We start from the raw sequence: 15,452 nt of genomic DNA, 5'->3' as shown, positions 1-15,452 counted from the left end.
TCCTATTTATAGGGAACGTTCATTCACACTTGAGGGACAGCAAGATCATAATCAAAGTAAGTTGTAAATTAATTATTACAATAGCTGTTAATTTCACTATAAACATTTAAAAAATCATTAGATACAATTAACAGACAGTAAATTATTGATAAATCATCTGTTCCAGTACCTTTGGAAAAAATAATATACAGGTACTGGGATAGTCCCCTATTCATACGCCTCTGAACATATTTCATTCAACAAAAATGCTTATGCCGAAGAAAAGGGGAAAAATATTACAAATAGTACTTCTGGAGAACAATGACATCGGATTCAGAAAATATCTGCTTCTCCCTACCACATCTGCCTTGATTTTTTCTCCAACATCCATCTGCACCTGATGTTGCCAAAGAAAAAAGATAAGTAGGTAAAACATTTAGTAGAATTCAGAATCAAAGTAATCATATTCTGCCTTTGATTTTTGTATTGATACAGAATTTTGATTCAGGAATGTTCATTACTTTTCCATCTGCACCTGATGTTGCCAAAGAAAAAAGATAAGTAGGTAAAACATTTAGTGGAATTCAGAATCAAAGTAATCAGATTCTGCCTTTGATTTTTGTATTGATACATAATTTTGATTCAGGAATGTTCATTACTTTTCTTCTTTCGTGTCATTTTTAAAACAAAGCAGAGAAATGCCGATTGTTGAGAATTCCGTTACAGAAAATGCATTTATCATTAATATCCTGCTTCAAGAGTCTATATGTGAATATTTCTGTGCAAAACACTTTCTTTTGTTATCTAAGTTTGACCTATTTAAGAGGACTCGGCCAATTTCATCAAGTATATGCAAACATTACAAATGAACAAATAAAAAATGGAAGGTTTAGCTAAACATCATATATGGTTGGATTTAAGTAGTCAATGTTCACTCCATCGTCCTCTACTTCCATATTCATTCTACTAAAGCAACATAGCATTCCCCTTCAAAGAAATGAAATGATAAAACATAATACTAAAGAAGGAAGAAAAAGAGTAAAAGTTATCTGGCTGGCTGGTCCATAAATATCAATTTTCTTAAGTAAATGAAGAAAGTGAAGTTTGTTTTAAAATCTAACCAGAGAAATAGTTCCCGCAATGCTTGTCATCGGGATGAAGTCAATGCAAGCAGGAGTGGGACCAAATCAGTTCAAATGTCCAATCTCCAATGACATCTTGAAGTAGAGAATGGAAATTTTCAGTTCTGTCTAGTATTCATCATCCTCTTTCCTGCTGTATTATCTCATCTTAAACCTTCACTATTTCATTTTAAAGCAGACAGAAGCCAAATCAATTGGTGACTAACTTTTAGTCCAACGAACAGGTTTTCATGGTGTAGCAACATTACATTTCAGTGACTAAGATATGGTACAGGTTAAAAAAATAGATACCAAGTATTCTGGTCCCAACACTGTGGTGATGCATGCTGAAAGATGAGATCTCCTCAAGTGAGAGATGAAGCTTGCTTTCCTTCCAATAGAAGTATAATATAATTATTACTTCAATACCCATCTTTAAATGCTGAACAGTGAACACATCTTCCTTATGGACATCAAGGCACAGCCTGTTCCTCAAGTACTAGGCTAAGAACCCAGATGCAGATAATGTCTGTAATCATGCATGTGTAAAGTGTTGCATAAAGGTTTACTCAACCATATATATAGCACTGACTGCAAGCTGCACTGCAATCAAAGTATCAATATCTATCAGAAATCATGTTCTAAAGTTGCTCAGTAAAGGTTTAGGCTTCACTGTACAAAGAAGATGCAAATTTTGTTGCTCCTTAAGGTAGTTTGAATTGTTTCTTGTAACAATCATCAAATGTAAAATGCCTCTTAATAGCAAGAACATAATACACACCAAGAAGAAAAACATCACATAATGACTAGCTTTTTTCTCCAATAGTGCAAGAAAGAGTTTAAGAAATCAAAAGCATACAACCCAGCAGTCATTTCAACTTAAACCTTAATGTTTTTTTTATAGACTACCCCTAATTAAAGATTATGCACTTCCTTGAATTTATGAAATTATTATTTCATTTTCATATTTCTTTTTATTCCTCCAACAACTAAATTTTACATATAAAGTATATTAGTAGATATTAACCTCAATATTTTAAAAATAAAGAACTACCTCCATTTTTGTGGCGATTATAGTTTACAACTTCAATTCACCCACTTCAGCATGATGATTCAGCATTTTCCTAAAAAGTAAATTCATCTTCTTGACCTATTATAAACATCATGACAGTGAACATATAAATAAGAATCAAATGGGAAATATGACAGAAAATTAACTTTATAAAAAAATTCACAGCATAGAACTCTTCAAAGTGATGCTATACAGCACTACAGAACAAATGATGCTTGAAAAATCAATTACATGGGCCATCCCATTAAACACACCAAATTTGACTCTCTTTACCACCTAATGTCTCCTTTAGATCACAGCACTGGATATGAAATATTCAATCTTCTTATTCTGTGACAGTGACACACATGGCAAGCAAAAAGGATGATGATTATAATAATAGATTAATAGTACTAATTTCTTTTAATACTTCCAGTACTATAATCATCATTATTATTAGTACTATAGCAAAAAATAATTTACCTCATCATATGCATAAAAGATTCATGTGTAGCATAAAAGAAATGACAGTTTAATTATTAGTCACAAAATAACTAGCTAGTGGGGGCAATTGCGTATAACTAGTAGGTTAATGTCAAATAACTAAATTATTATTCATATATATATAAGTGGATGTCAATGAGTGATCCAGCTTAGAGCAACAAAGATGTTATATACTTTGTCAAGTGGGTTATCAATTCACAAGCAAGCATAATAACATGGCATATTGTAATAGAGATGTCAAATACAAGAATTATGTCAAAACACATACCAGCTGGATATCAAGGAAGCTTTGATACAGCTGCCTAGCCTTCTTGAATTGCACCAGCTTTTAGACCTAGAACCATATGAGTTATATCATCTGGCAAAACTCCCTTTGCCTTCATTTCATCATATAGCTTATATGCCTGATCTATGTACCCATGCTTATGGTACCAAGCAATGAGGACAGTGTAAGTTACAACATCAGGAATAACTGAATCTCTGTTCATTTTATCAAACAGCCAGGTGGCCAAATCTATCCGGTTTGATTTGCAGAATCCATCAATCAAACAAGTATAAGTAATTACATTTGGCAAACAGCCTTCCCTCGACATTTCTTCAAATAATGCCCAGGCTTTCTTCATTTCTCTGTTATTACAAAATCCAGCTATTAAAGTTGTATATGAAATCTGATCTGGACGCAATCCCCTTTCTCTCATTTCCTTAAAAATGCCATATGCTTCATGCATTTTGCGATTACGGCTAAATATGCTAATAAGAATTGTATATGTGGCAGCGTTGAAACTGATCCCATCTTTTACCATTTTTGTGAATAAGATCACAGCCTTTTTAAAATTCGACTGTTTGGCAAAGCCAGATATGAGAGTACTATAATTAACAACTGCAGGAATTACATTCCTTTTAAGCATTCTTGGCAGGAGCTCCAATGCTCTTTCTGGATAACTTTCTTTACAAAGTTTGTAGATGATTGCATTATATGAATGAGGGTTGAGGTTAAATCCATGTTCTTGGAAGTCCTCCAACAGTGTCAAGGCTTCTTTGAAGTGCCCTTCCCTGCAAGATCCATCAAGAATATAATTGCAGGTGATAGTATCTGGCCAAATACCATCTTGAAGCATGGTATTAAAAACTTCCAATGCCTGATGGAACAGACCCAGTTTGCAGAATCCCCTAATTAGACTGCGGCAACTAAAAGCAGTAGGAACCAAATTATTGCTGATCATCTCCTTCAAAAGCTTGATGGCTGAATCCACATCACCTTGTATGCAAAATCCATCAATTAAAGTTTCATAAACAGTCTGATCATACTTGCAACTAGAAGCATCAATACTATGGAATATATCCACTGCATTTTGCATCAGATTCTTTTTGCACAGACCATGGATGAGGGAGGTGTAGCTAACAATGGATGGTTTTATCTGGGAGAGTTCCATTTCCTCCATCAAATCAAGACATTTTACTACATCCCCTTTCATGCAGAATGCATTAATTAAGATGCTGTAGCTATAAACATCTGGCAATATCCCAGAGCTCTTCATTTCATCCAAAACTTGCAAAGCTTCACACACTTCACCTCTTTTACAATACCCATAAATTACAGCATTAAAAGAATGACTATTGAGAGGCTGGTTTTCATAGTGCAAGTTGCGAATTAACATCAGAGCAGCCTCAACACAACCAACTTTACAAAGTCCGTGAATATAAGTACTATACGTAACAACAGTCGGCTTTTCCCCACTGAGATATATCTTTCCTAGCATCACAGCAGCCCGTCTCATACCTGCATCACACCCAACATCATTATAATAAAAATTCATCATGATTGTATAGGTGTAGATATTTGGCAACGGACCAAAGGCCGTCAATTTCTCAAAAAACCATCCAACAAACTCCAGTCTATTCGCTTCAACCAAGCATTTCAACAAGAAATTGCAAACCCTTATATCAGGCTCAAGTCCAACATGCTTAGCATTCACAAACACATCAAGAGCGTTTTCCAGCATAGAGTTGGATGCAAACACTTTTATGAGCACATCAAACACAACAGCGGATCTTTCCACGTGGTGAGGTGAATCCAGCAAAGTTGAAAACAATTCAAAGGTATCATACTTGGCCTCACTACAGAACCCAACAACATCTCTAAGCAAAGCAAACACTTCCAAACGCATCCCCGCCAAAGCAAACACATGAATAATAATCCTAAAGCAATTGACTGAATGAGAAAACCCATGACTCTCAACCCAACTCCCAAACCTTATTTCACTTGCTACAGTCCAACTCAGTGATTTGAACACCCTAGCCACTAAAGGAAACAACTCCCTCCTTGTTGTAGGAACATGGGGTGCAGGCATATTAATAAAAAAATTGGCATAGGATTTTGGACTTTCATCAAACACGTGGTCTTCCAACATCAGCGCAGAAGAAACTGAAGAATGGAACCTGAAAAAGCATTGGCGTTGGGAATGGACTTTGCGGCGGAGCAAACCACACCATAAAAGCATATTAGCGACATGAAGATACACCCATCAACACCCAATTGGAACAACTAAACAAACACAAAGTAATGAAGAGGTTGCATACAGAAGCATTGGGAAAGATAGAAGAACCCACCACGGCTTAGGGATAGAGTTCAACAAATATAAAGGAATGTTTTTTCCTTCTTTAAAAAAAAAAAAAAAAAAAAAAAAAAAAAAAAAAAAAAAAAGATGTTTTCTGAAGTTGAAGTGTATCGGCTGTTTCACTTGGGCAAGAAGGTGGAGCCCCGAGAGGTTACTGAAGCCAGGTCTAAGCTATTTTCATTTTTATTGTTCTGTCAGATTTTTTTTATGTCAAACATTTTTTTAAACCTACAGCATCTTATATAAGGATTTTAACAAGCTTCTAAAATGCTCAAGAAAAATAAAATAGAGGAGAGTTTTTATTTTTTCCCTTTCAGATGAATGAATTTAATTTTAGAATAAAGATTTTAAGAGTATGAGTTCTTTACTTCCATTTCAATTTCATATATTAAAAAAAAAGGCCTTTAGAATATTATCCTACAGATTTTGTCTAAGAGCATTTTATTGAAAGGAAAAAAAAAAAAATTCGAGTCAAAATTTTTTCATGTTATCTTATGAGAAAAAAATATGTAAAAACAGTGTGTAATGTTTTACTTTATAATATCTAATTACAAATTATTATATATAATATTTGTTGATCCTGACATAATCAACCTAAAAATTACACCAACACTAATTTTTAAATGATTAAAATCTTTTACAATAATTATATATTAAATTTTTATTATATATAATAATTAGGTCGAGATATTTTGTGTCTTTATTAAAGATAAAATAAAAATAAAAATAAAAATTAAATAATAAATATATGTTAGTCTAGTATTATGATTAATCTATTAATTTTAAAATCATGAATTTGATAATAAAAAATTATTTTTTTTTTAATTTTTTAAAATAAAAGAGTATAATAATCAATAAAAATATGAAGATCAAATGATTACTAAAATGAATATTTTCTTTATATATTAGGGTAGGTATGTTACTTTTAAAAATAAAATAAGTTATATACCGACAAAATAAAATATTTTTACATCATTTTAAAAAAATATGTAAGATAAATTTATTAACTCTTACAATAATTATTTTAATATAATATTTATCTCAATATAATATTTAGTAGAAGAAAAATGAAGGAAAATATTTTTTTAATAATATAACAAAAATGGCTTATTTACTTATAATATAATAAAAGTATAAAGAGGTTTAATTTAGTTAGTTAAACAAAATACGTGAATTGTTAAAAATTTGTTTGAAATACTGTTCGATTATGATAGATAAAAAAAATATAAATAAAAAAAGGTTAAAACTCTTATTTGGTCTCTTATAATATTTTTTTTTTCAATTTAGTCTCACTTTAATTTTTTGTTTCAATTTGGTCTCAATAATTTAAATTATTGTAATTTGGTACTTCCGTCCAAATTATTTAAACGGAGTTAACTGTTGGCCACGTGGATGCCAGGTAGATGCCACGTAGATGGATGTCAAATTCCTCGAATACACCTGGAACCAGAACGGCCCGTTCTGAAACTAGAACGGCCCGTTCTGGTTGCACTCTTGGTGTGTAAATTTTGTACCTAGAACGGGGAACGGGCCGTTCCAGATGCCAAATTTACACACCAATAGTGCAACCAGAACGGACCGTTCTGAAATTAGAACGGGCCGTTCTGAAATTAGAACGGGCCGTTCTGGTTCCAAAATGGTCAATGCCTACCGTTCACGGTTATGCATCGTGCAAGAAAAAAGACCTAAGGTACAAAGCATTTCAAACACTAGATTTGGTAATATTGTCAATGAGGATTGATAACTTCAATTGCTAAACATTTGGATTATACAGTTTATTATTAAGGACGATACAATGTATCACTAAGGACAATGGTAGCAGGTTTTATTTCATTGTTAGTCAAATTAGAGTGAACCACTTACTACCAAATTAACACTATACAGTCAAGGATGAAACGAAACGATGTTTTTCCTTGAAGTCATTGACGATGTACCCCAACAATAACAACTTGTTCTTGAGGAAGTACAACCTGAATTTTTGTGATTTAGGGTTTCCTTTCAGCGTTACCTAGATGATTTCCTTTTTTAGTAATTTCTTTGAACTTTTTTAGTATATGTTATGTTCTGAATTTTTGTTTTCAATTTCTGAACCATGTTTCTGTCTTTGAATTTATGATATGTTATGAATTTTTATTTTCAATATTTGAATCACAGTGCGGTATCTTGGTCAATGCATGCATGAAATTGACATTCTGGAACGGGCCGTTCTGATTTCAGAATGACCCGTTCTGAAACCAAAACGGTCCGTTCTGATGCACTCATGGTGTGTTAAATTTGCATTTGGAACGGCTCATTCCAATTGCAAAATTAACACATAACTTGTGCATGCAGAACGGGCCGTTTTGGTTTCAAAACGGACAGTTCTAGTTCCAGTTGTATCCATGAAATTTGGCATCCACCTATGCATCTACGTGGCATCTACCTGGCATCCACATGGCCAATAGTTAACTCCATTTAAATCATTTGGACGAAAGTCCCAAATTGCAATAATTTAAATTATTAGGGACCAAATTCAAACAAAAAAATTAAAATAAGACTAAATTAAAATAAAAAATATTATAAGGGATCAAATAAGGGTTTTAACCTTAAAAAAAAAAACCTGATGACATACTTGCAATTTAAGAATCTTTAGAACGAGTGTCACCAAGTTAGAAGTATCAAATCCATGTAAAGGCTACATGCAGAATTTTCTCCGCTAGTACCTTGTCATTGGTTAAGACAGATGCGCATTCCCCGTGTGATAAGTCAGATATCGAACACTTCCAATACAACCAACATAAAGTTGTAATATTTTCTATAAAAAAAAATAAAGATAAAAATGTTGTAATATTTGAGGTAGAGAATATTTTCAAAAACAAGAAAAAAGAAAAAAAATTGATTCAGATTTACTTTTCAGCCGTAAAATTGAACCCTTTTATTCTCTTCCTCTTCTAGAATTCAAATGTAATACACATCCTATTTATATTTATTTTATATTGCTACAAAATACAATTGAAACTCACATTTAGCAAATAATTTCCGCCTTTTGCATTAATCACGGTAGCTTCATCAATCTAGAAGAACCTATTAAAACTTGTTGCATTTCACAATGCCAAAAATAAAAAATAAAAACACTCTTAAGACATTGTGCTTATACTATCCCTCACTGTGCTGTTTGCAGCCCTTGGGTCCATAATGCTTAGTGCCGCGCCTAACAATTTTTTTGCAGAAGTAGCAGTAATGGCTTTGGCATGCCCAGCAAAACAAGTGATTATTATTTCCAATCTGTTGATAAATTCAAAAAGGTAATGGAGAAAGTTGTTAGTCATGAAAGCATAACAATGAAATTGGGATTCGTCAATTGTTAGACCTCCAAAATGAGCAGTTTGCCCGGAAATAGTCCTCCTTAAACCAATTTACTAGTGGTAACAACTAACAATTGTACGAGGTAATAAGTTCAAACCTTCCCAATCATTAAAAACAAACTCTTCCTTGGAGATACAAAAGAACAGACAGTGAAAAGGAAAATGCTTAGATGATTTCTAAAGTAAAGCAGATGGAGTGTAAATGGTGGTAAGAAATAAGAATATATTGAATTATAATGAACGAGGGTGCCTTCCTGTTCTTGTCCTGGACTTAAGTATGTCAAAATATATAATACATTTATAAATACTGGAAGGTCACTTCGGTACTGGATACTCCCAAATTATTTTGAAAGTGTTGCTTGGTTATTTTTATAAGAACCAATCTAAATAACAAGAAATAAGTTTAATTAAAGTCATTTCTCTGTTAATTCAATTAGTAGGTAGAATAAGATTCTTATTAATGATAGAAGTAGTTTTGAAATATAAATTTAGGACAAATTGAACGCCAATTAAATTAACTGACTTCCATAATAATAGTGAATTAAGCAACTGAGTCTTATATAAAGGACAAAATAGAGTCCACCAGAGCTGTTTCACAGCACAGGCTAACCAAATGCATAATCTCAATCAAGCCAAATAGGATCTGTTTAGATAAGTTTCTCCAAAAACACTTCAAAAAGAGAAAAATAGGAAGAAAAATCAGAATAAATTTCTTTGTAAGCTAAAATTAGTTTATGCATGAGTTAAAAATTAAATGTTGGAGAAGACATTAACTTATGCATCAAATAATTTTAGCTTATGAAGAAACTTATTTCCTTTATTCTTCCTATTTTATCTCCTAGAAGTGTTTATGAAAAAGTTTACTCAAACAAGCTCATACTACAATTCAGTAACACAACAATAATCAATCCGTTCAACAGATACTTTCATTTCATTTTATAATAAACAAACAGAAAGCTTTACTCACCTTTGCATTAAATTGACGACAGTTAGGACATGCCAAGCCACATTGAGGAAAGAGCTCAGCCTGTAATTGTCCCACCGCCTGGCGATGATTTATACGCTCTTGCCAGGAATCAACCATTTCTCGTGGGAACAATTCACATGAACCATCCCTTGAATGGGGAAAAAGATAAAGATAAGTTCCAAAAGAATTCTGTAAATTGAATCTTCGGCAGATGCAAATCATGCAAAAAGAAGTTTTACAGTGCTTTTAAAAGGTCAAGTACCTAAAATGTCCATATGGGTCTGATGCATCAAGTGCTTTGTTGCAGCGGTAACAGAAGTATTGTTCACAATTACCGCATTTCATTTTGTTACAACCTTCAGTTCGAGAAATTGCCATGTCACAAGAAGGGCACAACTTGGAATCACGATGAATTTCCTTCATACTGAGCATTTCATTAATCTTCTCAAGTTCCTTACGCTTTTGATCTGCCTTTAACTGAGTCGAATTTTGACGATCCTATAATTAGGACAAAAATCAGAAAACTGGAAGCATTTTTTGGTTAATAGATGACAAAATAGAGGATAAAGACTAGGCTAGTGATTAAGATATTGAAAATTCAAAAGCAGCTTTTTATTGAGTTGTGGAGATCCATTTACTTTAAAAATAAGTATTGTTAAACTTACTATACTCAATAAATTTTTATGGACACTGACTTTCATCAATCTAATGATAGATTAATAGTTCCCATTAAATAGATCAAGTTTAAAAAATTTCATCATCAATCAATTACATTCTCACATATAATATACTTTTAAAATACAATTCTGATTTCAAGGGTACAAACCTACTTATTCACCAAAAAGAAAATTTCATACCTATGAGTCTATGACAACTAAACAATTTGTCCAATTATGGATCCAAATACCATACCTGCAAAATCTGAAGCTTCATATCTAGTGTCATGCATGCTATGCCAACATGGCGTCGTTCCCTGCAAAGGGTACAAAAGCTAAAATAGCATTTTGGACATTGAGCATGCTGGTCTTCATCCTCTATACATGGTGTTTCACATCTTGGACAATAAACAACATCAGACATTGACGCAAGTGTTTTTTCCAACATCATGGATTCCCAGCGCTCATAATCTGTGTCATCCAGCAAGTGTTTTAAAAGGCCAGGTGGAATCATAACAGCACATTTTGCTTCAGGACACTGAAGATTACTAACGGTGCCTTCCTTTACATGTATCTGGGCAAAGGTCTGCAAGCACTTGAGGCAAAAAAAGTGCTTACATGGTAACCGGATAAACTCATTACCTGGTAAATAGTAAAGAAGGTTACTACTTCAAAAGCAGATAAAGTGGCAGACATGAGAACCATGTTCAATATTAATTCTATTTGAACAAACATGGGGGAAAAAAAGCAGAATCAAGTCTTGCATATAGATAATAAACTAATTATTACAATTAGTCACACTGTTAATGAATCACCAACAATGAAGTTTGAAGAAAATGTTTATGAACAGTGATGATAGGACATACATCATAGTCCCAAGTCCCAACAAGAGAAGGTAACTGTTGTGAATTGTGCTGGTATAAGCTGAAATTCAAAATTAGTCGCAACTTTGTATAAGACCAAGTCAGGCTTTCCTATGAAGAGTAATAATGTGTATAAATATGCGAGGCATAAATAGGAAATTACCAGCAAATTCACTAAAGCAAATGTTACATTGATGCAATTCTTTAAGGAAGTTCTCATGGTGTCTCTGATCATTGTAACTTTGTAAAAAAGGAATATCAACATCAATGCATTCAGCTCCTGAAACAACACGCTCATCCCGGACATGATTCATGCCATAAGGCCCGAGTGTGATTCCCTCATCAAATCCCAGATGAGAAAGAGAACAACCATGTAACCATTCTACCCAAGAGTAAATTACTTCCTGCCCCTGTTGTTCGGCCCATATTGAATCCAACTTAGAGCACAGACTTGTAATCTTCAGGGGTTCCAACCACTTAACAGAGAGTGTAAAAATAGGTTTTTGGTGGCTTGGGTACGACTTAGGTAATAAACACGTCAAAACAATCGGTGGAAGATATTGAACTTTGAAAGTGTATAAGAACTCGTCTGAATTGCTGTTTACAGTCTCAAGTTGATTAAGAGAGTTCAGCTTAGCAAGGATTGGAATTTCACCCAAAACATCAATGTGTATATGTATCTGAGGGATGTAAAAAAAAAAAGTGTCAGTATTATGTTTCAGAGAATCAGAATTGTAACAACACTAAGCCAAAACTGTATTATTAGGTTTACAGCACCAAGACCTGAAAACAGCGCAAATCTTTCCATCTCTCAAGGCTGAAAACGTTTTCTCCATAAATTGACTCCACCACAAGCATCTGCAAAATAGAAGTAACGTGCCATAATGCTTCTACTTCGTCAAATCGATACGTAAATACTTAATGAAGCTCTAAAGTGTTTTTTTTGCTAATTTTCAACGAGAATCAGAGTTTTATATCATAAACTATTTAGACGTAGTTGCTCAAATGTTTTTAGTACTGTTTTCTATTTAAAATCAGTGTTTCACCTGGCTGCATAATAAAAGACACAGAATTAATGTTCAACATAAATTATAGAAACGAATTTACAGTAATGATAGAATAACAAATACAATATTAAAAGCACCTAAGTTTTGTACAAACTTCAATGCAAATCTTCAAAAGCGAAAAACTAGGTGAAAGTGAAACTCTAATTTTAATTGATTTATCTAATCCAAATCAATAATGTGACAAATTCAAAGAAACCAAATGATGGAAGATTCCGATTCTACAGCGCTATTTCTACCTCATCTTGCTGCAATTGATCATTGATTCTGATCTGCTCCTCGGACAATTCAGGTTCCTCGATTCTACTGAACAACTTACCAAGCCTAGCCTGAACATCACCATCAGCATCAGCATCAGAGTCATCATCAGCGTCTCCTTCCTCGGCCTTGCCTGAGCTAGCTACGCGATCGGTGACATCAGCGTTTACATCCTGGACGGAGGAAGGAAGCGGTTGGGGATTGTTGACGACGCGGAATTGGAAGTTGGGCTGGCGGTGGTGGTGGTGTTGTGGGCCTGGAGTCCTCCGGGCGGGCCTGCGGGGGTTTGGCGGGCCCAAATTGCGGTGAGTGGAAGAAGAGGAAGGGTTTGGAGTGAGGGACGAGGCTTGGGCCGCACGCTGGTGGTGGTTCCCTCTCATGGGTGCTTGAGCCTTGAGGTTGTTTTGTTATGACTTATGAGCTATGAGCACACCACACACCTTAATTGTGAATGTCAAGGAAAGTCCAGAGAGACGGCTTCCAAATTTTCCCATTATTAATTACCAGGGATTGAGTCTCTATATTATTAATTAGATTTTTATTAATTTTTTTTTAAATATTTATATTAAATATATTTTATATTTATAAATTTTAATAAATTTATATCTATTTTAAATTTTAATTTTTATCTTATTTAAGATCGACTAGACTACCAATTCAATTAGTCTAATTGACCAGTCTGATTCAATTTTTAAAATTTTAATTATAAAACATTAAATCCTAATTATAAATATTATAGAAGAAATCATCAATATTAAAAATAATTAATTCCACCATAAATTTAAAATATATTCTAATATATCTTTTATTTTAAGTAGTTGTTATATTTAATATATATATATATATTATAAAGAGAATATGTATTAATAATTACATTTTACGATTTTCACTTTTAATGAGACATTTTTACCCTTAAATAAGACATATTTAATATTACTCACTCCTAAAAAAACCGCACATCCACTCATCAATATAATTACCTTTTTTCAAAAAAATTTCCAACTATAATTTAATATATATGCACTTTTGATGGAACGCTTTTATGTTTAAATAAGATATATTTAAAATTACTCACTCATAATAATAATATTAAAAAAAACACACATCCACTCATCTATATAATTACCTTTTTTCAATTTTTTTCAACTATAATTTATTAAAAATAAAAATAGAAAAAAATAAATATAAAGAGGTACCAAGTTTCTCTTTTATTAATAATTAGAGGGATTGAGAATTGAGACACTTCGTATCTCTAATAATTACACACAAACAAATATTAGAAGTTATGAATAATTATTCAGACAAGATATAAGGAATTTTTTTACATGCACGAGGTATAATAATCCACTAAAAAGCGAAAAATAAAAAAGTGATTACCAAAATATATCTTCTTAATAATATATATATATATATATATATATATATATATATATATATATATATTGTAGATATGTTGAAAGACAAAAATATCTAATAAAAATAGAAATCAAAATGTATAATATTTATAACATGTATAGATGAATTATAATTTTTTTATTGTAATCATGATATTAATTCGAAATATCTACCTTTAAAAATAATGACCTAATTAATTTTATTAATACCATAAATACATTAAAGTAAATATAATTGCATAGATATATAAATTATAATCTTATTAGCCTTTTGGTGTTATATTTATAGTTTTTATAAATAATAATATTTCATTTTAATTTTTATATATATATATATATATATATATATATATATAAATAAGTATTGTAACAAAATAATAGAGACTTCAAAATAAAATACGTTTAGAAAATAAAATGAAACGTTCTTAAATATTGGAGGTAAAGTTTAGGGAATGCAATGTAGAAAGGTAACTAAAGCATAAATAAATCATTTTTTTTCCTTTTAGTATAGATAGAAAAAATTACAAAATAATCATAATAAAAATTGAATCTAAACTCCACAATCTCTCCTCACCAACAATTCAATAATTCACTAACCCTCATGCCTTTCTCATTCCATTTCTAATATTTAATTAAATCATTCTCTTCTCCAGATCTCCCTAACTTCTTTGTTTGCATCGTAAATGAAACAATTATGAGTTTTTGTTATGTTTTAGGTGCAATTCTGACCGTTTATCTTTCTCTTCTCTCTAATCATGATTTTCCCAATTCGATTTGGAGTTTGCTGAATCACAGAGTATAAGTACCTTGCTTTAATTCGCACCTACTTCTTCCTTCGTTCACATGGCTTTTGTTGTATGTTTGTCACTGTCGCAACCCGAAAATTTCCGATCTCGCGACTAATGATTTAGACATCCTTTTAAAGATCTCATCAATTAAGGAATGTCCGGACACCAGACTAATCCTTAATTAATAGTTTTGAAAAATGGTTCATGGAGTCGCCACCAATGTTTTATTCAAAACATTGGAAAAAGAAAAGTCTTTTTTAAAAAGAATCCAATAATGGCCTTGATAACCAGAATTGGATTCGGGGGTCGATTACGTGTAGGGAAGGTATTAAGCACCCCTACAACGCCCTTAATTGGTACCCTATGATGAAGTTAGCATTATAAATGATAATAATAGAAATATTAAATCCCCTTTTATTAATAATTATTTACATGCTTGAAATTTAAATTATACGATTGACCCTAAAATGTCTACATGATTGTTTTTATTATAGCAATAATTATTATAAATAAGAAATTGAAAAGAGAGAAAGAAATTAACTGAAATACCTCTTGAATGAGCTCTATTGGATCTTCAAAACAGGAAGATTTTAGGTGCTTTGTGGCAACCCTTCACACTACAATGCCTCACAAAAATCTCAAGAAATACAAAAGAGAGGGAGAGAGAGAAAAAGAAAGAAATTTCGTGCTCTAAGGAGTCTGGACGAAATTTTGGAGTCCGGAGAAATGAGCCCCTGCTGTCTATTTATAGACTTCAGAAAGGGTCCAGAATGGCCCGTTCCAAAATCGGAACGGCCCGTTCTGGATATGGCTGTTGTGTGTTAATTTGAACCCTAAAACGACCC

At 32.4% G+C, this 15,452-nt stretch overlaps 2 protein-coding genes across 13 annotated transcripts; both read right to left on the bottom strand.

The window, feature by feature from the left end:
* Positions 1-48: 48 nt before the first annotated feature.
* Positions 49-5,423, bottom strand: LOC109788705 (uncharacterized). 12 transcript variants are annotated; one of them, XM_083066511.1, is made up of 5 exons: positions 2,924-5,420; positions 2,155-2,250; positions 1,101-1,703; positions 452-514; positions 49-376 (listed from the first exon to the last, which is right to left on the bottom strand). In XM_083066511.1, exon 1 carries the CDS (start codon positions 5,154-5,156, stop codon positions 2,958-2,960), a length of 2,199 nt encoding a protein of 732 aa, XP_082922637.1. In that variant the 5' UTR covers positions 5,157-5,420; the 3' UTR covers positions 49-376; positions 452-514; positions 1,101-1,703; positions 2,155-2,250; positions 2,924-2,957. The 12 variants fall into 12 exon arrangements, with proteins under 12 accessions (XP_082922637.1, XP_029125137.1, XP_020203086.1 ...); XM_029269304.2 differs by having other exon boundaries at positions 501-514; XM_020347497.3 differs by lacking the exon at positions 452-514 and having other exon boundaries at positions 1,101-1,280; positions 1,413-1,703.
* Positions 5,424-8,163: 2,740 nt separating this feature from the next.
* NHL8 (NDR1/HIN1-like 8) lies at positions 8,164-12,889 on the bottom strand. Its single transcript, XM_020347501.3, has 7 exons — positions 12,407-12,889; positions 11,887-11,961; positions 11,267-11,783; positions 10,497-10,882; positions 9,847-10,082; positions 9,585-9,732; positions 8,164-8,537 (listed from the first exon to the last, which is right to left on the bottom strand). The coding sequence occupies exons 1-7, from the start codon at positions 12,803-12,805 to the stop codon at positions 8,409-8,411; spliced, it is 1,890 nt and encodes a 629-aa protein (XP_020203090.1). The 5' UTR covers positions 12,806-12,889; the 3' UTR covers positions 8,164-8,408.
* Between the last annotated feature and the right edge of the window lie 2,563 nt (positions 12,890-15,452).

This window comes from Cajanus cajan, chromosome 11 (assembly GCF_000230855.2).
Source record: "Cajanus cajan strain Asha chromosome 11, NIPB_CcT2T_4, whole genome shotgun sequence".
Taxonomy (NCBI): Eukaryota; Viridiplantae; Streptophyta; class Magnoliopsida; order Fabales; family Fabaceae; genus Cajanus; species Cajanus cajan.
The sequence above is the reverse complement of the archived record's forward strand: the minus strand, read 5'-3'. Positions and strand labels throughout refer to the sequence as shown.